At 42.8% G+C, this 26,307-nt stretch overlaps 1 protein-coding gene across 1 annotated transcript in view; it reads right to left on the minus strand.

The window, feature by feature from the left end:
* SH3BP5 (SH3 domain binding protein 5) overlaps positions 1–26,307 on the minus strand; it is a 103,446-nt gene that overhangs the window by 52,401 nt on the left and 24,738 nt on the right. The window contains exon 3 of the mRNA XM_033930040.1: positions 1,466–1,594. Coding sequence (XP_033785931.1) covers positions 1,466–1,594 — 129 coding nt within the window. The remainder of the gene's footprint in view (positions 1–1,465; positions 1,595–26,307) is intronic.

Raw genomic sequence — 26,307 nt, forward strand, 5'->3', positions numbered from 1 at the left:
TAAATAAGCAACATGTTTTCCCCTTTTATTGGGCTTGTAAAGGATTGTTTGTTGTATGGTTTGTTGTATTGAAAATTTGTATGGAAACCTTTTTTTCTTGATATCTTTATGATATTGTAAATGTATTAAATTCAAATAAAAAATAAAAAAAAGATTCCATTACTTTTCCCCTTATATGTCAATATGTAGTTTTTTATCTGTAGATAAGGGAAAAGATCTCTCGTTTCTAGTTGATATCAATCCTGAATATCTGTAAAAACTTTTACCTCCCCTTCTTCAATTAATTGACCAAAACTTCTTAACCCTTTTGCCTCCCCACTTCTTAAAGATTTCCCCCTCCCTACCTGGTGTAAAATCTCATGCATATAATATAGGGGGGAAAAATACCTTTTTCTCTATCTAAAAGTTTTTTCCTAACACTTTTCCAAGTTTCCAGAGAACATTTACTAAAGGGATTATTTATATGTATTAAATCTTTCTCCCATCCATGGTAAGTATTTCAGATCCCTAATACCTTCTCTCCCATCTAACATTGCTTGTTCTACCTTTACCCAATGATGCTGTCCTCTTCCATGCAGCCTCTGCTCACCCTCTCTATCCTCCTCCATCTATCTTATGGTCCCTTGCTGTTTCTCATCCCAGTCCAGAATCTTCCTCTACTCTGTTCCTCCCTACCCCCCTAATACCCGCATAAAGAATGACACAAGGACAAATTTTACCCCATCCCTATGGGAACACATTTTCCCATCCCAGCGAGTTCTTTTCCTGTCCCTGCCCCATTCCTGCAAGCTCCGTTCTCATCTGCACAAGCCTCAAACACTTTAAAATCATAAGTGTTTGAAGCTTGTGCGGTTAAAGCAGAGCTTACAGGAATGGAGCAGGGATAGAGACAGTGACAAAACTCACGGGGAAGGGACAGGAGAATTGAGTTCCTTCGGGAACAGGAAAAATTTTGTCTCCGTGTCATTCTCTACACCCATGCCACTGCTACTTGTCTAGAAGCAGCTGCAAGACAAACTATAACCACCATGAGGCTGCCTCTCCATTTGCGCAGCTTCCGGCTCTGCCCCAGAACAGAAGTGATGTCAGAAGGATCAGGACTGTCAATCATGTAAATGGAGAGTCCAGCCCTGCAGTGGCCACAGATAGAGAAGCAGCAGCAGTGATAGAGGTGGTGGTGGGAGGAAGGTTCTGGTGTCTCTGTTGCCCAGCAGTGGAGAACTATTGTGCAGCAGGTTATGAAATGGTGTATCCCCACGCAGCTTTGAGGGAACAGTGCAAAAAAGGTATCAAGCAATACAATAATGCATACAATAATTAATAGTCAAAGAATAGAAAACAGAACAGAAACTATAATGCATACAATAATTAATAGTCAAAGAACAGAAAACAATAAAAAGAATGATGTAGAAAGAAACTTTTTCATGCCTCCCTCAGGTACTCAAGGACCATAAGGAACACTCACCTGCCTGGCTATCCTTCTCGCCTCCCAATATGGTTTGGAGTCTTCCACAGCTTTTCCGATTTTCTTTACAAGTTCGTCCAGCTTAACCGTAGCTTCTACCAAAACTGCACGAAATTTCTGGCGTGCATCCTGTTAAAGACAAGATTTTATGAGAACAAAGAGAAGTTATTTTATTGTTTTCCAGCGGGTCATCCTTCCCTCATTTGTTGTTTTGTTTTTTTTAATATTCTTTTACAAGTTGAGTAAACAACACTTGAAAGGAAATATAGCAATTCAAAAAAGGAAACAAGTAAAAAAATTATAAAATAATTCCACACTAATGACTATGACTAAAGTCCACATTGTGAGGAGAGAGAATCAATCACTTCCAAGGGTAGTTGAATTCCAGGAAATAATTGTAAATTAAATCAAATTACAGAGTGCAGTTGGAGTCAATTAATTAATGGCCTGATTGGCTGATTCCATGGAAGTCTCTGGAATTCTTGTAGTTGCTTTACCCTCAAGAAAAAATTGCAATTGATAGGGTTCATAAAAAATATATCTATTACCCTGATATGTAATGCAACATTTACAAGGAAAATGTAACTGAAAAGTTGCTCCTAAACTCAAAACAGATTGACGGCAGGCCAGGAATTTCTTATATCTGGCTTGCGTCCACTTTGATACATCAGGAAAACCCTCATTTGTTGTTATCCTTACAAGTTCACTGAACAAAATGATAAGTTTTCTAAGTTTTATTCATTTTTGATATACCGCTCATCGTAGAACGTCTGAGTGGTTTACAAATAAACGTAATGTCAATAGTAGCAAGAGGAGAGTAAAGAGGAGTGGTAAGGAAAAGTCTAGCATAGGTTAAAGAGGGAAATTTATTACATGATAGGATAGTGGGATGGGAAAAGGAAAGAGAGGGAAAGATGATAATGTGCTATGACAGGTCGCTTTCCAGTCATTAGTGGGAATGAATTGAGAGACCTTATTGGTGAAGGTTTAGTGAGCAAAGGGTGAACACTGGCTGAACGCATCATTAAAAAGAAAAGTTTTCATAGGGGCCTTGAATTTATCCAAAGAAGGTTCTAATCTGAGATGAGAGGGAAGCAGATTCCAAAGGGAGGGCCTGGTTACAGAGATATATGCAATGATGAGTGGTGTCGTATGTTATATGGTGGAGATTTCGGATTACTGAAAGATTTTGCTGTGAGGAGCAGAAAGTATGGAAGGGTGTGTAGAGGATAAGGAAGAGCTCTGGAAAGGAAAGAAACATAGAAACATAGACGATGACGGCAGAAAAGGGCTACAGCCCATCAAGTCTGCCCACTCTGCTTACCCACCCCCTGTCTATGCCCTAATGACCCAATTTCCTTATCTTGACCCTCTTAGGGATCCCACATGGGTATCCCATTTATTCTTAAAGTCTGGCACGCTGTCTGCCTCGATCACCTGCACTGGAAGCTTGTTCCAATGATCAACCACTCTCTCTGTGAAGAAATACTTTCTGGCGTCGCCATGAAATTTTCCGCCCCTGAGTTTGAGCGGGTGCCCTCTTGTGGCCGAGGGTCCCTTGAGAAAGAAAATATCATCTTCCACTTCGACACGTCCCGTGAAGTACTTAAATGTTTCGATCATGTCTCCCCTCTCCCTACGTTCCTCAAGAGTGTAGAGCTGCAATTTGTTCAGTCTCTCTTCGTACGAGAGACCCTTGAGCCCCGAGATCATCCTGGTGGCCGTCCGTTGAACCGATTCAATTCTGCGCACATCTTTACTGTAATGTGGCCTCTAGAATTGCACACAGTACTCCAGATGAGGTCTCACCATGGCCCTGTACAACGGCATTATGACTTCAGGCTTTCGGCTGACGAAACTTCTATTGATACAACCCAATATCTGCCTTGCCTTAGATGAAGCCTTCTCCACTTGATTGGCAGTTTTCATGTCTGCACTGATGATTACTCCTAAATCTCGTTCTGCTGAAGTCCTAGTTAAAGTTTCTCCGTTCAAGAAGTACGTCCTGCATGGATTTCCGCTTCTGAGGTGCATGACCTTACATTTCTTAGCATTGAAGCCTAGCTGCCAGGTTGAGGACCAACTTTCCAATGTAAGCAGGTCCTGCGCCATATAATTCTGTAAACTGCATTCACTTACTATATTACATAGTTTGGCGTCATCGGCGAATAGTGTTATTTTACCTTGAAGCCCTTGAGTCAGATCCCCTATGAATATGTTGAAAAGGAGTGGACCCAGGACCGAGCCCTGCGGCACTCCACTGGTCACCTCCGATGTTTTAGAGAGGGTACCATTAACCACCACCCTCTGAAGTCTGCCACTCAGCCAATCATTGACCCATGCAGTTAGTGTCTCCTCTAACCCCATCGATTCCATCTTGCTTAGCAGCCTGCGGTGTGGGACACTGTCCAAAGCTTTACTGAAGTCCAGGTACACGACGTCCAAAGACTCTCCCAAGTCCAACTTTCTTGTTACCCAGTCAAAGAAGCTGATGAGATTGGATTGGCAGGACCTACCCTTGGTGAATCCATGCTGACTGGGATCCCGAAGATTCCCTTCATTCAAGATCGTGTCCAATTTGCTTTTAATTAGTGTTTCCATGAGTTTGCACATTATTGATGTGAGACTCACCGGTCTATAATTCGCAGCCTCTGCCCTGCAACCCTTTTTATGCAGAGGAACGACATTAGCTAATTTCCAGTCCAGGGGAACTTTCCCCTTACTTAGGGAGAGATTGAATAGCTCAGCCAACGGTTTCGCCAGGACATCGCTCAATTCTCTGAGCACTCTTGGGTGAAAATTGTCTGGTCCCATGGCTTTGTTCACCTTGAGTCTTGCCAGTTCACTGTAAACTTCACCTGGTGTGAACTCAAAATTCTGAAACGGGTCTTCTGTGCTTTGTGTTGCCTTCAACTGCGGACCGTGTCCCGGTGCCTCACAGGTGAAGACTGAGCAGAAGTATTCATTCAGTAGTTCGGCTTTATTGGAATCTGCTTCCACGTAACTTCCGTCCGGTCTTCTAAGGTGTACTATATCCCGCCTGTGCTCCTTTTTCTGTCACTAATATACCTGAAGAAGGATTTGTCCCCCTTTTTAATGTTTTTTGCCAGAATTTCTTCCACTCGAAGTTTTGCCTCCCTAACTGCCATTTTGACCGCTGTAGACCTGGTCCTATATTCTACTTTTGCCTCTCTTTTCTCCGTGTGCTTGTAGGAGAGAAACGCTTTTTTCTTCTCCTTAATGAGGTGCGAGATCTCCACGGTGAACCATTGGGGTTTATTGTATCTTTGTCGTTTATTTACTGATTTTATGAAGCGGCTAGTTGCTTCATGTATGGTTGATTTCAGTGTTAACCACTTAGCTTCTACATCATCGGTCTCCGCTTGGTCCTGCAGCGTCTGATGGACGAAATCTCCCATGCGTGCGAAGTCTGTGCCCCGGAAATTGAGTACCTTTGTTTTCATGTTTGATCTAGGGAAGCCTTTCCTAAGGTTGAACCATACTATGTTGTGGTCGCTGGAGGCTAGCGTATCTCCTACTGAGACCTCTGAGATGCTTTCCCCGTTGGTGAGTACCAGGTCGAGGATCACCTGGGCCCTAGTGGGCTCCATTACCATTTGTTTGAGACGTGCTCCCTTTATGGAGGTTAAGAGCCTCCTGCTACCACTGGTTGTCGCTGAAAATGAGTTCCAGTCTGCATCAGGCATATTGAAGTCCCCTAGCAGTACAGCTTCTCCTCGTAAAGTGATAATTTCCATGTCTTCCAGTTGTCTTGGGGGTCTGTATACCACACCTAGATACAGGCATTTTTCTCTGCCTCTTGCCAGGTTTACCCAGAGGGACTCCCCGGTGTACTTGACATCTGTGATCCTGGTGGTTTTGATGTCCTCTTTAATGTATAGAGCTACCCCCCTCCTAATCTGCCCTCTCTGTCCTGCCGAAGTAGATTGTAGCCCGGTATAGCCATATCCCACCCATGTGAGTCCGTGAACCAAGTTTCAGATATTGCCACCACATCTAGGTCGGCATTCCTTATTTCAGCCTCCAATTCTAGAATTTTGTTACCTAAACTGTGTGCATTGACATACATGGCCCTCCATATCTTGTGTTTGCTAAGTCCCTGTGAGGCGTATCCTACCCGAGTCAGTGTGACTCCCAAAGAACTGTTTGCAATGTGGGTACTTACCTTGGACATGGAAGCAGAGTTTCGACTCACCTCATCAGGATAATTCCTTTCTGCACTAATATGTGAATGGGTACCCTCCCCCGACTTACCTAGTTTAAAGCCCTGTGAAGCAGACGGGCTAGTCGGTGTCCGAAGACGTTCTTACCCCTACTGGTCAGATGGAGTCCGTCTGGTCCCTGAAGTCCTTGTAGCACTTCCCCATGGTTTAGGAATTCGAAGTTCATATCCCGGCACCATCCCTGTAGCCACTCGTTCGTCCTCAGGATACGTTCATCTCTGGCTCTTCCCTTGCCTCTAACTGGGAGGATCGATGAGAAAACCACCTGCGCTCCTGTCCGCTTCAGCCTCTCACCCAGTGCTCCAAAGTCTCTGGTGATGGTCTCCGGTGTGTTCCTGGCAGTGTCGTTGGTTCCTATGTGGACAAGAAACATAGGAAAGTGGTCTCGGGGTGTGAGTAGTCTATCCAGACTGGCGGTGACATCTCGTATCCTGGCTCCAGGCAGACAGCAGACCTCCCTAGATTGCATATCCGGTCTGCAAATTGGTCCCTCGGTGCCCCTCAGCATGGAATCCCCGATGACTATTACTCTGCGCTTCTTTGGGGGGAGCCGGTCAGTTGTCCCTGGAGATGGAGCTGTGTGTTGGGCCTGCTCCTGTTCCTCATCGGCAGTTCCTTCCTGAAGAATCTGGAATCTGTTCCGCAGGGCGAGTTGAGGGGTTGATGTATAGCTGCCCTGTTTGTAAGAAGAAGGAGAAGATGAAGAGATTGAAAAAGGAGGGGGGGGGCCTCCTATGTTTGCCCGTGGAGGAGGTCACCAGCTGCCAGGAGTCAGTGCCGCTAGCCATTTCCTGTATCCCAATTGTTGGTTTCAAAGCTGATGATTTGGGTGTCTCGAGGATGGACTTGTCATGGGCCTGCTCGATGATTTGGGACAGCTCCTGGACGGTTCCGTCAATGTAGGCCTCGTCCTCTCGGATGCTTCTCAGGCGTATTACCTCCTCCCTGAGGCTCCTTAGTTCCTGCAAGAGATCTTGAGTACTAGAAGAAGGATCTTAAACACTAATCTGTGTGTTAATGGGAGCCAGTGTGATAATCAAATTTATGAGCACCTGTGATTAGTTTAATGGAAATGTTTTGTATCAGTTGTAGTTGCTGACGTTCTTTATGTGCCAATCTGTGATAGAGGGTATTGCAATAATTTATTTGTGAGATGATCAGACAGTGAATTAGTATATTAAGTGTGTAGCGCTCAAGCAGAGATTTGATTGAGTGGATCAAATAAAGTATATAGAAGTAGCACTGTACTTTAGAAGAATTCTATTGGTGAAAGCTGAGTTTTTCAACTAGGATGACCCCTGGTACCGCCTTAGGTGAATCTCTTCCTCAATGCCAATAAAATAAATAAATAAGCTCTATGGCAAAAACCATCACTGCCAAAAACATATAGCATTTGAAACAGTAGAGAGCTGGTTCAGAATCTTCCCACCCATTAGGAAAACCGGAGAGAGCTGCTTTGTTCGATATATTTCCAATAGGAAGCATTTGAGGAAGAGCAGAAGGGTTCTCGTAACAAGGTGGCTTAAAAAAAGACTGACCAAACAATATAGACTGGTGTGTTAAATGTTTATATTAGTGGAGTTCTCAGATACCTACACCGTCAAATCATAAACGATTGTTCAAACGGCTCATGTAGGTATAAGTATCAATCATTGAATTCCACTTTTTTTCTATTATGCAGTACTCAAATACTGAGAATTTGAAGAAGAACTTGCCATTCTCACAATTTTTGCGCCTAAAAAGAAATTGCTCCACTATGAAAAAATTCAATAAAAGATCAAAAGCATTGATACAGAAATTAGAGAGTCGAGGATACCCTTACAATATCCTGAAAAGAGCGTACAAAAGGGCAAAATTTTGCCACAGAGATTGGCTAGTTAATAAATGCATAATAAACAAACAACAAATTAGAGAAGAAGACAAGATGACCTGTTTATTAAAATTCTCAGCATATGGCAATAATATTGCCAATATTCTTAAGAATAATTGGAGAATTATGAGAACCAATTCCATCTTTCAAGAAACTGAATTAAGGATTGCTTTTGCCCGAGAAAGAAACCTAAAAGAAATTCTTTCACCAGCAGATTTCTATAAAAGAAGAACCACAGATGATAATCTGTTACCGAAAGGTTTCTACAAATGTGGGAGATGTAGTGTTTGTGAGAACATGTTGCAACTAAAAGATTTCATCAGCCCAAAGGATGGAAAAGTTCATGTTATAAAACATTTCCTTACCTGTTCATCAGAATACATAGTTTACGTAATAATGTGTCCATGTAAAAAATGGTATGTAGGGAAATCCATTAGATCACTGAGAACGCGAATTATTGAACACAAATCGAACTTAAAACGTATGAGGATCACAGCACCCTTAGTAGAACACTGTAGTCAAGCACAACACAGTTTTAGGGAACTTAAATGTTTTGCAATAGACCGCGTTATTCCAAATCCACGTGGGGGAGACAGACATAGGAATCTATTACAAAAAGAGTCACGCTGGATTTTCAATTTAGGAACTTTAAAACCGGGAGGCCTGAACGCCAACATAGATTGGAGTGCTTTCTTTTAGATTTGTATGATAACAATAATCGTATGTCCCTTTAAGTTTCACAGTCGTTATTGAATTGATACTTCCCTCACACTCTTGTGACAATACCATTGGGATGTTTCTTTAAGATTCTTAATATCCACTTAATTGATACATCTTTAAAGCGCATGCGTGGCGTCCTTGGAACTGCTAACGCCATTTTGTAAGAGACGCTGTATGAAGTGCACAGTGAGTAAACCCGATTTTAAATACATTAAAAAATTATATTGATAAATGTTTATAGAATGCAGCAGCAGTAATTATTGTTTTCTGTGTTTATAAAGCCTTAGACCCTTGAAGAAGCCCTTATTCGGGCGAAACGGGTCCCGTCGGCACGGCACAGACAGCAAAAAGAAAAAAGCCACTATTAAAAAAGATAAATGCAATATTAAATTGTTTAATTAGTATTTGAGTACTGCATAATAGAAAAAAAGTGGAATTCAATGATTGATACTTATACCTACATGAGCCGTTTGAACAATCGTTTATGATTTGACGGTGTAGGTATCTGAGAACTCCACTAATATAAACATTTAACACACCAGTCTATATTGTTTGGTCTGTTTCCAGAATTGAGGACTGGGTGCCATCACATTCTAATTGAGTGTTCCCACTTAAAAAAAGACTGGACATTAAGGAAGGAAGGAAATTTTACAGGGTAAGAATACTAAAAATATGAAAGACCTCCAACACAACCCCTACAAAAAGAGACAATCAAAAATGTACTCACCGAAGGGATGTGACGATTACAACAGAAAGGTTAAAATATTTGACAGGTTTCTTTAAAAAAGGGCTGCTCAAAGGTATCCGGCAACCTAGGCCAAACTTCAACCATGCACCCATCAGGGGTGGCTCAAGGACCCTCCCATAGTCCAATATTTTCCCTAAACCACCACTCCATGTACATCATCTCCCCTTCCCTACAAAGTGTCCACAGTTGGAATCTGTGTTGTTGTACTGTCATTACAACCTTAAGAACAGTGACATGACTGCATTAGGCTTTTAAGGAGGCTGTGATATCTCAACAGAGTGGCCACAGTTACAATCAGCGCTAGAGAGAAAGCTATCACTATGCAGTGGCTCTCATCCGGATAAGTACTGCTCACCAGAGTCAGCCATGGATTATCATGGGCATTATCCAGATAGCCCCTCCACCATTTGGATAACATTGGGGGGCAGTGCAGATGCAGTCTTGGGCAGAGCCAGCAGTTACCCAGTTAACTGCAATATTCTGTCTGCTAACCAAGCAACTATCCACATAAGAACATAAGCAGTGCCTCTGCTGGGTCAGGCCAGAGGTCCATCATGTCCAGCAGTCCGCTCACGCGGCAGCCCCAGGACCTGCATATTAATCCTCTATCTATACCCTTCAATCCCCTTTTCCTTCAGGAAAACATCTAATCCTTTCTTGAAACCCAATACCGTACTCTGTCCTATCACGCCCTCTGGAAGCGCATTCCAGGTGTCCACCACCCTCTGGGTAAAGAAGAACTTCCTAGCATTGGTTCTGAATCTGACTCCTCTTAATTTATCCGAATGCCTTCTCGTTCTTGTAGTCTTCGAAAGTTTGAAGAATCTGTCCCTCTCCACTTTCTCTATGTCCTTCATGATCTTGTAAGTCTCTATCGTGTCCCCTCTAAGCCTCCGCTTTTCCAGGGAAAAGAGCCCCAGTTTCTCCAATCTTTCAGCATATGAAAGGATTTCCATACCATTTATCAATCTCGTCGCTCTTTTCTGAACCCTCTCGAGTATCGCCATATCCTTCTTAAGGTACAGCGACCAATATTGGACGCAGTACTCCAGATGCGGGCGCACCATTGCCCAATACAATGGCAGGATAACTTCTTTCGTTCTGGCTTGATAATACCTAGCATTCTGTTCGCCTTCTTAGAGGCCACTGCGCACTGTGCCAACAGTTTCATTGTCTTGTCTACCAGTACCCCAAGTCCTTTTCTAGGCTACTTTCTCCCATTACCAGTCCTCCCATCGTGTAGTTGTACCTCAGATTTCTGTTTCCTACATGCAAGACTTTACATTTCTCTATATTGAACTTCATCTGCCATCTCGTCTCCCTAATTTGTTCAGATCCCTTTGTAAATCTTCGTAGTCCTCTTTAGTCCTAGCCCCATTAAATAGTTTGGTGTCGTCTGCAAATTTTATTACTTCGCACATCGTCCCTGTTTCTAGATCATTTATAAATACATTGAATAGCAGCGGTCCAAGCACCGACCCTTGCGGAACACCACTCGTGACCCTCCTCTAGTCCGAGTAGTGGCCCTTCACTCCTACCCTCTGCTTCCTACCCGAAGTAGGCATTCATGGGGTACCTTGTCAAAGGCTTTTTGGAAGTCTAAGTATACGATGTCTATGGGGTCCCCTTTGTCCATCCGTTTGTTAATTCCTTCAATGTGCAATAAGTTCGTCAGGCACGATCTTCCCTTGCAGAAGCCATGTTGGCTTGTTGTCATAAATTTATTCCTTTCTAGATGCTCCTCAATGCTATCTTTTATCAGTGCTTCCGCCATTTTCCCAGGAACTGAGGTCAGACTTACCGGTCTGTAGTTCCCCGGGTCACCTCTTGATCCCTTTTTAAAGATGGGCGTAACATTGGCTATCTTCCAATCCTCCGGGATCACGCCTGTTTTCAGGGAAAGATTACAGACTTGCTGTAGTAGTTCTGCTATTTCCTCCTTTAGTTCTTTCAGTACCCTAGGGTGGATTTGGTCCGGGCCTGGTGATTTGTCAGTTTTTAATTTTTCTATCTGCCTATGTACGTCTTCAAGGCTTACTTCCATGGATATTAATTTTTCTGCCTGGTCTCCTTTGAAGATTTGTTCAGTTTTCGGTATGTTGGATGTGTCCTCTTTTGTAAATACTGATGAAAAGAACATGGTTAGTCTTTCCACCACTTCTTTCTCCTCCTTCACCACTCCCTTCTTATCTCCGTCATCCAGCGGTCCCACCTCCTCCCTAGCCGGCTGTTTCCCTTTAACATATCTGAAGAACGGTTTGAAATTCGTGCTTCCCTGGTTAGCCTCTCTTCATATTTTCTTTTTGCTTTCCTAACCACAAGGTGACATTCTTTTTGATACTTCCTGTGTTCTTTCCAGTTCTCCTCGGTTTTGCCCTTTTTCCATTTCTTGAATGAATTCTTCTTATCACCTATCGCTTTCTTCACTTCTTTAGTTATCCACGTCGGGTCTTTTGTTTGGCTCTTTTGCACCCTTTTCTGAATCTGGGGATATACAGATTTTGTGCCTCGCTCACCATGTCCTTGAATAAAGACCAGGCTTGCTCTAAAGTCTGCCATTTCTTTGAGCTGTTCCTAAGTTTCTTCCTTACCATTACCCTCATCGCTTCGTAGTTTCCTTTCTTGAAGTTAAAAGTTGTCGCTGTGGTTCTCTTTCCCTTTGGTATTCCTACTTCAACTTTGAACTTGATCATATTGTGATCGCTGTTTCCCAATGGTCCCACTACTTCCACTTCCTTTGCAGGTCCTCTTAGCCCATTAAGGATTAGATCCAGAGTAATTATCTGAGTACTGGTCTGAATATCAGCAGTACCTGAATAAATTCTGGTGGACACTTTGTACCCAGACATTCAGTTCCAATATCTGGGTGTGACCAGGTGCTGAGTATTCTGGCATAAAAATTTCTGCAATGGCCAGCATAAAAAAAAACCAAAAACTGTTGAGCCTCACAGACTGAATATGGGAGGGGGGGAGGTTTCATTACTCAGATGCAGGGTCATTCTCAGTCGGTGGAGGGGAATTCGGGTGACAACTCGCTGCCCGTTAATGTTAAAAAGTATGTCGGTGCAGGGCCCTCCAGTAGAGGCCTGTGCTCATGCATCACATCCAGCCCTTCTCTGATCTATTTCCTGTTAGTGGGAGGGCATGATGCAGCAGCAGTGCTGGAAGAAGTAGGAAGTGACCACATGGAGGAGAGGGAGAAGAAGCTGACCTCAGGATGGGGAAAGGGACAGGAGATGAGATGATGGAGTCCTAGGAGATCGGGAGGGAATGGAGAGAAGCTGAATCTGGAGTGGGTGGGTAGAAAAAGGAAGGAGAAATGCTGGACCTGGAAAGGGTAGAAAGGGGATGAGAGAGATACTGGCCACCTGGGATGGGTAGGCAGGGGAAAGGGAGCACTTTATACTTGGGGTGGGTAGGAAGGAAAATAAGGGATGCCGACCACCTTGGGGAGAGAGAGTGAAGGGTGGGTGCTGGCCATCTGTGAGAGGCGGTGGGGAGGGGAAATGGAAATACTGAACCCTAGGGAGGATAAGGCCTTATGCTACCTGCAGAGGAGGAGATGGGAGAGCACAAAATTGAAGGTTTGCCAAGAGCATTAGAAACCCTTGGGCCAAACCTGGACTTTCCTCTCGCTACAAAGACTCCTCTGTTCTTATCCCCTTAGTTCCATTTCCAGGTGCTTCTCCACCATCTCCCCTGGGTCTCCCCTCTTCTGCAAAGAAATACTGCCAGATATTGCTCCAGAGTCTACTGTCCTGCAGCCTTGTACCATGCCCTTTTGTTTCAGAATACTTTTCCTACAGAGTCCCAAAGGCTGCAACATCTGAATTCGTAACAAAACCCCATTATTCTGATTACAAGGAAGCAAACGTATCGGTGGACATGCAGCCGAGGCCCATCTTCTGGCTGAGTGGAAGTAGCTGCTTTGAAGGAGGGTTCATAATGTTTAATCTCCCATCAACTCACATCTGTTTATACACAAGTACATCCTCATTCCAAATCAAGATTCTCTTTTTCATAAAAAGAGTACAGAAACTCATCATCAAACATTTTCTACGAATCGCTCAGAGAAAACATTAGTGAGCAGATGTGCTTTGCATGCGAGTCGATGCTTTGCTAACTGGCAAATGCTAGCAGGCACAGTCTTCTATCGACTTTTGGCTGGCACCCTTTCAGCTTCTGCCTCATAGAAGAATCCCAATCCTCAAGCATATGCCATTCTGCATCGAATCAATATTTATAAGGCAGAGTGCCAGAAAGCAAGGATTCATTTTCTCAACACCCTTGGCAGTCTTCACAGACAAGATGCCATGAAGAACACTCTTCCAATATGCACTGGTCTCATGTAAAATGCCTCGTAAATATTTGCAAACAGAATTTTAATAAAATATCATTCTTTGTCAACTTGTCACACAGTGTCTTCCAAAATACTACTTCATTTGGATTCTACTCTTCCCCCCAAACTAATGCACAGGCAAAAAAAAAAAAAAAAGTTTAGTACATAATCATCAGATCTTGAATTTCTTCAATCAATAAAGATGACCCAATGGAAAAACAGTTTCATAGATCACAATTTTTCCTTTAAATCAACAGCAACCATTAAATAAATAAGGGGTCGTTTAACTATGCTGTAGCAAAAAGTGGCCCTAGCGAACTCTCATATGGGTCTTTCCCGTGCACTAAGGCCATTTTTCCTGTAGCCATAAAATAGCCATGCAGTAATGTTTGCCTTACCGTGGGACTATTTTTGGAAATTACTGCATGAGTACTTAACACCACCCATTTTATAAGCAGTAAGAGCTGCTACTACTTATCATTTCTATAGTGCTACAAGATGCACACAGCACTGTACGTTAACATGGAAGAGACAAGCCTAAAAAAAATGGGAGCAAATCAGTCCCTATTACCAATGAATGCCTGAGCACATCCCGTGGTGTATGCATGTGTTAGTGTTTAACGCAGCTTAGTATAACGGCCCCACTTAAATCATATTTTTTTTAAACCATCAACCAGTTTGCATATCAGACATATTAACCAGAGCAGTAGAAGCAAATCACAGGCGTACAACTTGGCAGACACACATAAATATATATATGTAGCTGCTGCTGCCCACTGCACAAAGGAGCAGTGATTTTATAAGGGAACGTATATGTACACTTTCCCTTTTTAAAAATCAGCATTTTGCACCAACTCTAGCCAAATCCACTTATCCTATATAATAAAAGACTAAGCGCACATGCGCACTTAGGATTTCATGTTGCCTGCCACTGTGGTGTGTGATCCGTGGCAGCCAACCCAGCGGCAGGGAACATTCTGGCCACTCCCCTCCTCCCGCCCTCACTCACCGTGGAAGCCAGGCAAGCTCTCTCCCTGCCCGCGTCCTCGGCAGGGAACACACCTTGGCCCTTACTCGCCGCTGCCACCGCTGCTGCTGCTGATCCTCCTGTAAAGAGCAGCCTGCAATGGTGGCCGGCTTTAGCGAACCTCGCAGGCCGCTCTCCAACTCGGTAGCACGTTCCCTCTGACTCGATCCCGTGCGTCAGAGGGAACGTGCTACCGAGGCTGGAGAGCGGCCTACGAGGTTCGCTAAAGCTGGCCACCATCGCAGGCTGCTCTTTACAGCAGGATCAGCAGCTGAGAGAAGCCACCACCACTTAAAACAAAAATCTTCGGCCGCAGAAGGCCAGCCCACGGGAAGGGAAGGGGGAGGGGCCGAACGGAGCAGGCCAGATCGCAGGGAGGGGCTGAAACAGAGCAGGACAGCTCAGGTAAGAGAAGGGAATTGCTTCAGCAGGGACCTGGAGGGGAAGGGAAATATCACTGCTGCTTCTGCAAAGGAAAGGGGGGGAGAGAGAAGGGAATGGGGGGGAAATGCTGCTACTACTTCACAGGATCTGGAGGGGAAGGGAAATATCTCTGCTGCTTCTGCAAAGGAAAATGGGGGGGGAAAATGCTGCTACTACTTCACAGGGACCTGGAGGGGAAGGGAAATACCGCTGCTGCTTCTGCAAAGGAAAGTGGGGGGAGGGGGGAGAGACAGAAAGAAATACAGACAGACAAAAGAAGGCCAGGGAGAGAGACAGACAGAAAAAAAGACAGACAGGGAACCAGAGAGACAGACATAAAGAAAGAAAGACAGACAGACAAAGGGTGCCGGGGAGAGAGAGAAAAAAAATAGCAGGAGGGAGAGAGACAGAAAGAAAGGAAGAAAGAGACAGGAGCAGGGAGAGAGACATAAATAAAGAAAGACAGACAGGCATATATTCTAGCACCCATTAATGTAACAGGCTTAAACACTAGTCTTAAATAATTCTTTATGGCTCTGGTTTCATTTTTTCTAAAACCTGATGGGTAAACCTAGAACACACACACACAAGCAGCGCATTGCAATACTGTATATGCATTTTAAATCACCGTGCTTGTGTCTTTATTTGTTGTACACAGCACAGTCTGATTCTGGTATGTAAAATTATGCCGACCTTGGCAAAATTCCCTTAAGATTCTTTTGCTTGCACAATAGCTGGCTAAGACTCAGAGGTGGTTGACCGTCAGAATGCAAAAGCTAAGCAACTTCTTATCCCACTGTGGCTCTGCACTCTTGATTATCTTCGGGAAAAATGGGATAATCCCTACAGAAAACAAATCACACCCCACAGGCTGTCCTGAGGAGATGGAACCACTAGGAATAACCAGAAAAGGCAATGATCTCTGAACCCAACAGAATGGAAACAGAAAGTAACAAGTCTTAATGATGTTTTCTATCTGGGCCTGCAAATCTGAGCCCTACCATTATATAGCACAAGTGATGCAGTACATAAAATTCATCTGGCTTATCCAGCCTGCCTAATTGCCCCCTGTACTCTCTATATAAGCTCCTGTCTTCACACATCTCTGGCCTTTATGACTGGATTCTGTTGCATCTCCTCTGCTAACAGCCTATCTCATTGCTAGAGAACATAGGATGATTATAGTGATATCATAATCTCATTATTCTCCCTAAAATTAATAATTGCCCAAAACTATTTCTGGTTTCATAACTTCATCTTGTCATCCAAAAAGATTTTTATCCTACTATATTTTGATTTTTCTGTAAAGATCTCTTTAAACACCAAAAGTTATTAAGGGAGATGAGCATATCATAAAGATTTAGGACCTCCTATGATTAAATGCCATTAAAGGTCCGCATCCTGTGATCCATTTTTTTAATCATATGTGCTCACTCTTCCCACCCTGCCTTATAAATAAATTGTGTGTGCTCTCTGTATTGTTAAAACATAATCTGTGTTTTTGTAAAGATACTAAAGCTATTCTGGCAGTTTTATCCAGCTAAATAAATTTAATAAGAATACTATTTAATTTCTTATAAAAGGACCCTTGAAAATAAACTGGCAACATACTCATTTGGTAGCAAATTACAGGCAAAATCATCATCTTGACAGTTTGAACTCCCCTTCCCCCCCCCCCCCATCCCACAACAAGAAACATGTAATGGGTTCCATTGTTCACACAGTTCTGTGACCTTCAGCAATAAAGATTTTTCATTTACTCTCATTGTATCTTCCAGCGTTGTTTGAATCCAAACACCTAAATATTTTATACCCTCTTCCTTCCAAAAGAAAGGGAGTGAATCAAATCATCCTTTTACACAATGTACATTTAGCGGAAGAACCTCCGATTTACTCCAATTTATTTTATATCCAGAAAATTTTCCAAATCGGTCAATCAAATCTAGTAAATGCAGACTGGTAGATTCAGGATTCCTCAAATGAAGCAAAATAACATCTGCATAAGCAGAGACCTTATATTCCCGACCTGCATAAGGAATACCTTGTATCTCCTTTGCCTGTTGAATAGCCAATAACAAGGGTTCCAGAACAATGTCAAAAAGCGGGTGGGGTAAATTTTCCAAATTTTTCTAGGTACCATCAGGCCTATATACTGCGTCAGGGTATGTATTGGATCCTTCCTGAGCTCATTGAATATCTCCCTGATTATTTTTTTACTTAGGACTCCTTTTATGAAGGTGCGCTAGCGTTTTTAGCACACGGCACAAGATTAGTGCGCGCTAGCCAAAAAACTACCACCTGCTCAAGAGAAGGCGGTAGTGGCTAGCGCGCGCTATTCCGCGCGTTAAGGCCCTAATGCGCCTTCGTAAAATGAGCCCTTAGAATGGCAACTTATGTCCCCATTAAGATTATGTCATATGGTGAGTATCAAATTGCCCAGAATTTATAAGGACAACAGTATCTTATTTGCCGCATGGAGCACCTTAAAATTTATTAACAACTTAACAGAGATTCCAGTAGAAAAATCCACGTATGAATCCTTATGGTTGAACTCCAAGATTCAAATTGGCGAGTCTAAGATCCTCTGAAAGCATTGGTTGCAGGCAGGTATACGTACACTAGATCAGTATTTTTCAACCTTTTTACACCTATGGACAGGCAGAAATAAAAATATTATTCTGTGGACCGGTATCAGTCCGTGGACTGGCGGTTGAAGAACACGGGGCTAAGTCGTGAGCCAGACCTTGCCCATCTCTACCCAATCTCCACCTCAGACCCCGCCCCCATAATAGTACTAATTGCACCTTGCACATCCCGTGCCTCATCTGGAATCCTTCCCTCTGACGTTGCAACGTCAGAGAGAAGGCTTCCGGTTCAGGCGCAGGATGCCCGTAGGAGCCACTGCCCGTGGCTTTGTGTACTGAATCAGTGAAGAAGAGGGAGCTGGCTCGAAGATAACGCCGCATCGATCGCACCGTGGACCAGCAGGAAATTTCTGTGGACCGGTGGTTGAAGAACACTGCGCTAGATGATGTGATATCTAATGGGAAAATGCTTGCTTTTTCACAACTGCAACAATCATTCGGTATTTCAAAATCTCAAATATATAAGTGGTTGTAGTTGAAGCAAGCCATTTATATGGGGTTCCCTGATTGGCGAAATCTAAAAAAATCAGTATAGCTTGCCAGGCCTATGCTTCCAGATAGATTTGTTGGGGCATTAGGCAACCAAGTAGTATAAATTAATATCTGGCTATATGAATAAGAAACCAAAAAGAAGTTTGAGAGATATTTGGAGCAATGAGATTAAGCAGCAGATTTCTGCTACTCACGGATTTGGTCTTGGAGGATGAGGTGTACAGCGTCAGCATCTGAGACAAACCTGTTTTTTTTTTTGTTGCATAGAAGTTTTTGGACCCCTGTTCCGTTTGCAAAAATTAGATAGTTCTAAGTCAAATAGATGCTGGCACTGTCACCTTGATATAGGGACACTGGATCATCTATTGTTCTATTGTCCTTTGATACTCAGTTTTTGGAGATTTATATGGGGACATAGTACTTTGATTCTGGAGACTGTGGTTCCGCTGTCATATGAATCGGAATTATGTGGGACGCTGTTATCTCCTACATCTCCAGTAGACAGGCATAAAAACAGGTTATTGGGTATAATGACTGGGGTAGCCATCCAAATGATTACAAAAAACTATAAGAATTGTGACCGCTTAAATTTCTCTTTTTGGTAGAATTCGATATGCTTGTGTTATCGTTACGAGAAAATGATGTCTGAACAAAGTGGTTTAATCTGACCAATTTTATTGATTCTAATTGAATGGTTTTTCCCTTTACTTTTGGTTATACGTTTTTACATCCAGGGAAGGGGGGTGGTTGGGAGAGAGAAGGATAATGTATAGGGACTGGTTTATTTATGAGTTGTTAGTACTATTGTATGGGTATCTTGAATATATTGAAATCAGGGGGGGCAACTTGTTATGTAATTTTTGTATGCACTGTTTTTAGAATGAAAATGAATAAAGATATATATACTGTATTTAAAAAAAAACATAATCTGTGTTATTAAATCTGTGTGGGGTTTTTTAATTGATTTTACTGGTTTCTTACATAGCTGGTTCTTGAATGTCACTATAACAATAGTAAGGAAGGCAACACTTATCTTATAGTGGAACCAGCCACAATCAGCGCTGAATGCAATATATAGACTGCCCATCTCAGGTATCCACTACCCTCTCAAGGGGACATGGTCAGTCTAACAAGATTATTTTCTGTTGCAATTGTGACTAGAAGAGTGGAAAATTGTATTTTAGCCACTGTTCTGAAGTTATCTGTGAAAGTGTGAACTTGAGTTATTTTACAGATCCCTATGAGAAAAGTACCATATTTTTTGCTCCATAAGACACACTTTTTTCCATCCAAAAGTAGGTGGAAAGGAAATGTCTGTGCGTCTTATGCAGTGAAGATATAAATTTTTAACACACATACATCCAGTCAGGCCTTTTAAAAACACCCCCAGTACCTTTTTTAACCCTCGTCCCTTTTTAAAACACCCCGTCCCATCCCTCTTCAAATCTCCCCTCCGCCCACCTGCCTGGGCCCACGCCGCCTCTTCCCGTCCTGTTCCACACCTCCTTAAATGTCTCCCATTGCTTGGTGGTCCAGCAAGACCTGAAGGCACCATTTGGAGGGTGGCACTGGCCCAGGCAGATGGGCGGAAAGCTCGCGCCTGCCGGTCGACGTGCCACTGAACCACCAGGCAATGGGAGACTTTTAAGGTGGTGCGGAACAGGACGGGAAGAGGTGGCGCGGGCCCAGGCAGAGGGCTCACGCCTGCCGGCAGATGCACCACTGGACCACCAGGCAATGGGGGAGATTTGAAGAGGGACGAGACAGGGGTGTTTTAAAAAGGGACGAGGGTTAAAAAAGTTTGTTTTTTTTAATTTTTGTTTCATTGTTTTGCATACTGGAGGTTGCTCCCTGCTCTAGAAGGGGGTGGGGGTTCATGCTGTGATATTCTTGATTATTGTTCCAGTTTTGTATGGGACTTGTTTCTGTTTTGGGCTATGCCCTGTTTGTAATTTATTTTGGAAATTAATAAAAAAATTGTACAATAAAAAAAGGGAGGGGGATTAAAAAAGATACTGGGGGGCAGGTTACAGAACAGGGCAGTGCAGTGGGACAGGGTACAGAGCCTGGCAAGGAGTGTAGGGTTGGGTGCCGAGCCTGGCAGGGAGAATTTGGTTCAGAATGTTTTTTTCTTGTTTTACTCCTCTAAATCTAGAGTGCATCTTATGGTCAGGTGTGTCTTATAGAGCGAAAAATGCAGTAAGTTTAGCTGGTTTGCCTTTTCATAGGGTATTAGTCGAGAATGGTTTTCTTACTCCCGAAACACCACTTATCTCATTATCTTGATTTATGTTCATTTAATTTGATATTTTCTGTCATATGGTGCATTGCTATACCATGCTTATACAGATATGTATGTATAAATTTTCTATTGAAAGTTATTTTTGTAATATGCTTTTGTTTAAAATTGATTATGCTTTGTAATATGTGCCTAAGACTGGTTTATCAACAGAAAAGTATAGCTAGACTAAAATGCCATTACTGAAACATGGCTCAAGTCAAAGCCAGGGTTATTTCCTGTTGTTATTTCACCAAGCTCAACCCCTCCTTTACAAAGCTGCGATAGTGTTTTTAGTACCAGCCGTGGTGGTAACAGCTCAGATGCTCATAGGAATTCTATGAGCGGAGCTGTCACCGTGGCGGCCAGTGCTAAAAACGCTAATGCAGCTTTGTAAAGGAGGGGGTGAGTGTCTTTGTAATTGGTTATTTATTGGAGCATATATTAATGGAGACCATTTAAAAATATTACTTTTTGATTATGTGCCATGATTAGATCACTACTCGCAGCACTGGTAAGAGATAATCTTTTTACCGCTTGGTGCCTTGTGAACTGGCAGTCTATGAGTACATGAAGTATTTACCACCTGATATAAGGTTTATGCCAGTGTATCGCAAACTGTGTGCCGCCTGAGATTTCTGGTGTGCTGCGGCACACTGGTGAGGAGGAGAGTCATCCATGCTGGCTGACTGCCTAAAGGACATGCCTCTCGTGGCGAGGCACTGACTGCCTACAGGATGTGCCTCTCGCGGCGAGAGGCATGTCATGTAGGCAGTCAGCCAGCGCAGATGACTCTGCTCTTGGCCGGCATCTCTCCTCCTCTCCCTGTATCTCCCAGATCCCTCCACCAAAGCGGGTTGCGGCCAGATGGGCCTCCGCACATGCGCAGACGTTGACAAGATGCGCATGATGTCATTGTGTCATTGTCTGCGCACTTCCGGGTGCCTTCCAGTCGGGGCACTGGATATAGTGTGCCACTTGTCAAAAAGTTTGCAAGAACTGGTTTATGCAATAAAAGTGCATGTGATACAGTGTTTATGCGGGGTTGCTATTGCAGTGAAGCTGTTTCTTATTACTGAAACAGTATCTTGTTATGCTTTAATATAGCATCCTCTGCTCACAGCTCAAATCTGCAGTGGGCACACTCTTCAAGGAAACCTTCACCCACCCCCACACAGTGGCATCTCTGAACAGAAATATTTGGGGTAGCATCGGGGGGGGGGGAGGAGTCAAAGTGACATTGTCGCACATCATACACCTCACCACCCCCACCCACACTTTTAAATGTACTGGAGTGCTCTCTATTCTCTACAGCAGAGTCTCGCAGACTTTCCGGCCGGCAGCACACCGGCCGGAAGGCACCCGGAAGTGCGTGATCGCCGAGGGCATAGAATGAAGTTAGAAGGTGATAGGCTCAGGAATAATCTAAGGAAATTCTTCTTTACAGAAAGAGTGGCAGATGCATGGAATAATCTCTCAGTAGAGGTGGTTGAGACAAAGACTGTGGCTGAATTCAAGAAAGCGTGGGACAGGTCCGTGGGATCTCTTGAGAGGACGAGATAGTGGATGCTGCGGATGGGCAGCCTGGAAGGGCCATTTGGCCTTTATCTGCTGTCACATTTCTATGTCACAAAATCTGAATACAAATTACTAGAATGAAAACAGTCAGTCTACGCGCCAGGAACCCTGTTTACTTCAAATCCCACTCTTACTTGTTATTCTGTAGGTTAATAAGAGAGTCTCTACCAAAATATTCAGTAAAAGAAAGTAGCAATTATACCCCACAACATACCATATGGGCATCACACCCTGTCTGTGGCGCTGCTGTGAAACCCAAAAGCTTTGAAAGAAAGGAATGTATATTTCTGCAAACACTCCAAAAACATACAGCTACCCTTTGGAACACAGTCTGAAAAAGGTCTAAAAATAATAATAATCAAATAGAAGCTGAGTTTTCTATTTTCAGGTCTGGTATTACGGTAGTTACAGTACGTTTATTTTCAAAAGCTAACGAGAAGTGCCTTCTACTATGGGTACAGAGGTATTTATTTAGGGCTCCTTTTACTAAGGTGCGTTAGGGCCTTAACGCACGGAATAAAACGCGCTAAATTGCCCCACGCGCTAGACCTTAACGCCAGCATTGAGCTGGCGTTATTCTAGAAGCGTCCTGCGCGATTTAGCGTGTGGTAATTTTGTGCGTGCGCTAAAAGCGCACCTTAGTAAAAGGAGCCCTTAGAGTCCTGGTTTGAAATTCGGTTAACATAAAATGACACCAATGTGGCCTTAAAACATATCTGTTTATTTTGCTGTTTCTCAATTAAGAATGACTGCTTTTTCCTCTTATTATTTTTTGCTCATTGTTAAATCTACAAGTCCTGCTAGATGTAATAGCAGGCCTGAATTTAAGGTCTCTGAGGCTTGCTTCTTAAGGTGCTAGTTTAGAGGTGATTTTGGCTGACTAATTATTGTTACACCTCTTTGTATAAATCTACAAGTCCCCCAGAAGACCAGACCTTCCTTACTTTGCCAGAAGCAAGGCTTTTTCAGAGAACCACAAGGCTAAGCCAAAGCCAGTCCTGGCATTCATAATTAAAATTATAAGCAGTTGAGGCAGATTTTTAGCTACAGAACTGTGCAAAATTGTTTATAATTAAGGAAAACTCCAACAGCCAAATCAAATTTTGTGTTCAGTCACAAAATGTAAAACAAATAAAACATTTTTTCCAAATAGAAGCCTCTTTTCTATTTGGGGCCTAGACTAAATGCCCCTGCTGGATCCTCTCTGATAGGCCCTGAACAGAAGATACCAGTAGGGAAGTTACTTCAGACAACAGCCCTTTCCTGCAGGCAGAATTTGCCATCCCAATCTACACCAGCCCTCTCGGACATGGAGTTGCGTTGCTAAATAATTTGTGCTACAGTATACAGTAAAATCTTGGTTTTCGAGCATAATTCGTTCTGAAAACATGCTTGTAATCCAAAACACTCGTATATCAAAGCGAATTTCCCCATAAAAAATAATGGAAACTCAGACAATTCATTCCAAAATCTGTAATACAAAAAACACTGTTTGTACTCGTATTACAAGCCCTTGCTCATTTAGAACAGTCGCTACACTCTCGCAGCATCAGAGAGAGAAGAACCACCGACTCAGTTGTGATGATGCAACGTGTGTATACTATATATACTTGTATTGCAAGACCTTGCTTGTATATCAAGTTAAAATTTAACAAAATGTTTCGCTTGTCTTGCAAAACACTTGCATACCAAGTTACTTGGTATGCAAAACATGTCTATTATATCTGACACCTGAAATGTGAAATTGAGAAGGAACAGAATGGGGCTCCAAATGCTTTTTGGCAAGTCTCAAGTAAGTAAACAGTTGGAGAAAATCAGCACTTCCTATCCTTTCAAAATGTTGCACTGCAGTGGCCAATATCAAGTGTTGCATCAAGAGTAGGGTTACCAATTGGCTCCACAAAAAGGAGGACAGATTGAGACATCCAGGGTTTACTTCCATTGCTTTCAGTGGAAGTAAAATCCAGATGTCTCAATCTGCCCTACTTACTTCCGTTGCTGGATGTCTCAATCCATCCTTCTTTTTCTGGAGCCATATGGTAATCCTAATCAAGAGCCTATTTTACAGAAATGAAGGGCGGACACTAAAAACCCAGAACTCAGGATTGTATTAGGTGTTGGAATCCATCGACTTTAAAAGGCAAAGATTCTGAAACACAGAAGAGTAAATGCGAGGAAATGAGGATACTGATTTTATCCTTACAGATTAAAATTTACCTCATCTCCACAGTCCTTTCTGTCAACAAGCAGAATTGAGTCAGGCACATAAGGGGATGACAAGCACAGCAATGTAGATTCTTCCTCCATTAAGAGGTGATGCTTGGACTGACTCCCTATTGTCTCCTTAATGACCTCTTCAGACTTGGAGCATGAACTGGCTCATTCCCTTCTTCCATCTTCTGCAGACTTGCTTCCATCTAATGTTGAGATGGACTTGGGAAAATCATCCTGGGATAAGCAACATGGAATCTATTTACTCTTTTGGGATCCTGCCAGGTACTTATGACCTGAATTGGCCACTGTTGGAAATAGAATACTAGGTTGAAGAATTATCTTTATTAATATTTAGATATTGCCTGCCTCTACCCTCAGGAGTGCAACAGGGATCAAATCCAAAAGCAGAAACAACAATTTTAAGATAAGAGAATCATCACATTTCTGCAGACATTCTTGGGGCATTGGGGGGGGGTCTGAGAGAGTATGCTTGAAGCTCCAAAAAGGACTTCATAAACCAGAGGCAATGAACATCATTCAGCATTTTGCCCCTTCAGAAGACTAACCTTGCAAACAAGCCAAATCAACTGACGTCCGGTTCATCGGGAGGAATGCAAGTCTGAGATGTAACAACTGTCATTCGATTGTAAGAGACAGACAAAAAAAATCAACTACACAGGATCTGACTCATGAAGGAGTTATGGGCTTACAAATGCTCTTACAAAATCCAAAAATTCATCTTCATCTTGAAGCTGGAGATATTTCCAGGGTTTAAGAGTAGAACTAGCAAAACCGAGGTAAACAGAACAAACAGACCCTTCCCATTATCATCTGACATTAAGGCTTTTTGGTTTAGTTTATCCATAAAATTTCTTGCCTTTTCAGACTGACATTTGTACAAAATGAGATACAGTATAAGCAAATACATACACACATTTAACTAGAAAAGATTGTATAAGAATTACAATATAATGTATTTTTCGCTCTATAAGACGCACCTGGCCATATGACGCACCTGTAAAGGAGAAAAAACCCAAGAAAAAAAATTCTGAACCAAATGGTGTACCCTGTCCCACCATTCTGCCCTGTACCCCCTCTGGTGGTCTAGCAGTAGGCCGGGACAAAGCACAGGGCAGGCAGGGCCTTTTAAGCTCAAATCCCATTCTTCTGCTGACATTACTTGTGACCCTGGGCAACTCACTTCACCCCCCACTACAAAATTAGAATAAACACAGAAATTACACTTTACAGGAATTACCTATAAGGATGAACTTACAGATCTAAGAAACTACATTAGCAGGAAGACTAATAAAGAAACTCACATTTCTGTATAATTCATGCCAGCTAGAGATGTTGAGAAGGCCTCAAGCTAATACCATTATCCTGGCTTCCACTTCCTTCCTCATCTTTATAGTTTGGTCAATAAGTGACATGTTGGGGCTCTGCTCTCCCTTCAATATCTCTGGAGGATGCGATTTTTTTTTTTTTTTTTTTTAAACCCCGATGAAATACTTATTCTTCAGCTTACAACAAACTTTCTGTCTGCCTTCTCCAGCTCAAGTCTCAATCCGAGCGTTTTAGTCCTTTTCAAAACCGTGCCCAGCCTCTCAAGTCAGGCGAACAAGGTATCAATGCAAGCTAAAGACAAGCGTTCGTTTCACATCAAAAGCACGATGCTCACCATGACCCTTTACCCCAACCTCATCCCCACGACTCCCATCCTGGAATTTGGCACCAGCTACCTCCTGTCAGGCTTCGCCTCCATCAAGTCTCATTGAATCGCGCCAGGGAAAGCCACGCCCACAACGTGGTCCGTCTCCCTCCTATCCTGGCCAGCCTTCCCCACTCACCTTCCACCACAGAGCTGCTGAAACGAATGAAAAAAAACAAAACATAACCAAGATGTCCAATGCTATACAGCCTGTTTTGAACTCAGATCAGCAGATAAAGCCTGAGAGCAGCACTAGATCACCAAAATTCAAAAAAGATACCGGGGTGGGGGGTGTTATATTCGCTCCATAAGAAGCACCTACATTTCCACCCACATTTTTGGGTGGAAAAAGTGAATCTTATGGAGCAAAAAAATATGGAATTTTTTTTATTCATTTATAAAGATACAATATATCAAATCAACATATCAGATCAAATGAAAAATACAAACAGAAAAGCATAAAACAGAAAAAGTCATAGGGTGTCATAACATAACATATGAATCCAAATTAAGCATAATACATTAATCATTAACTTTCAGCAAATATTCCCAT

This window comes from Geotrypetes seraphini, chromosome 2 (genome assembly GCF_902459505.1).
Source record: "Geotrypetes seraphini chromosome 2, aGeoSer1.1, whole genome shotgun sequence".
Classification (NCBI taxonomy): domain Eukaryota; kingdom Metazoa; phylum Chordata; class Amphibia; order Gymnophiona; family Dermophiidae; genus Geotrypetes; species Geotrypetes seraphini.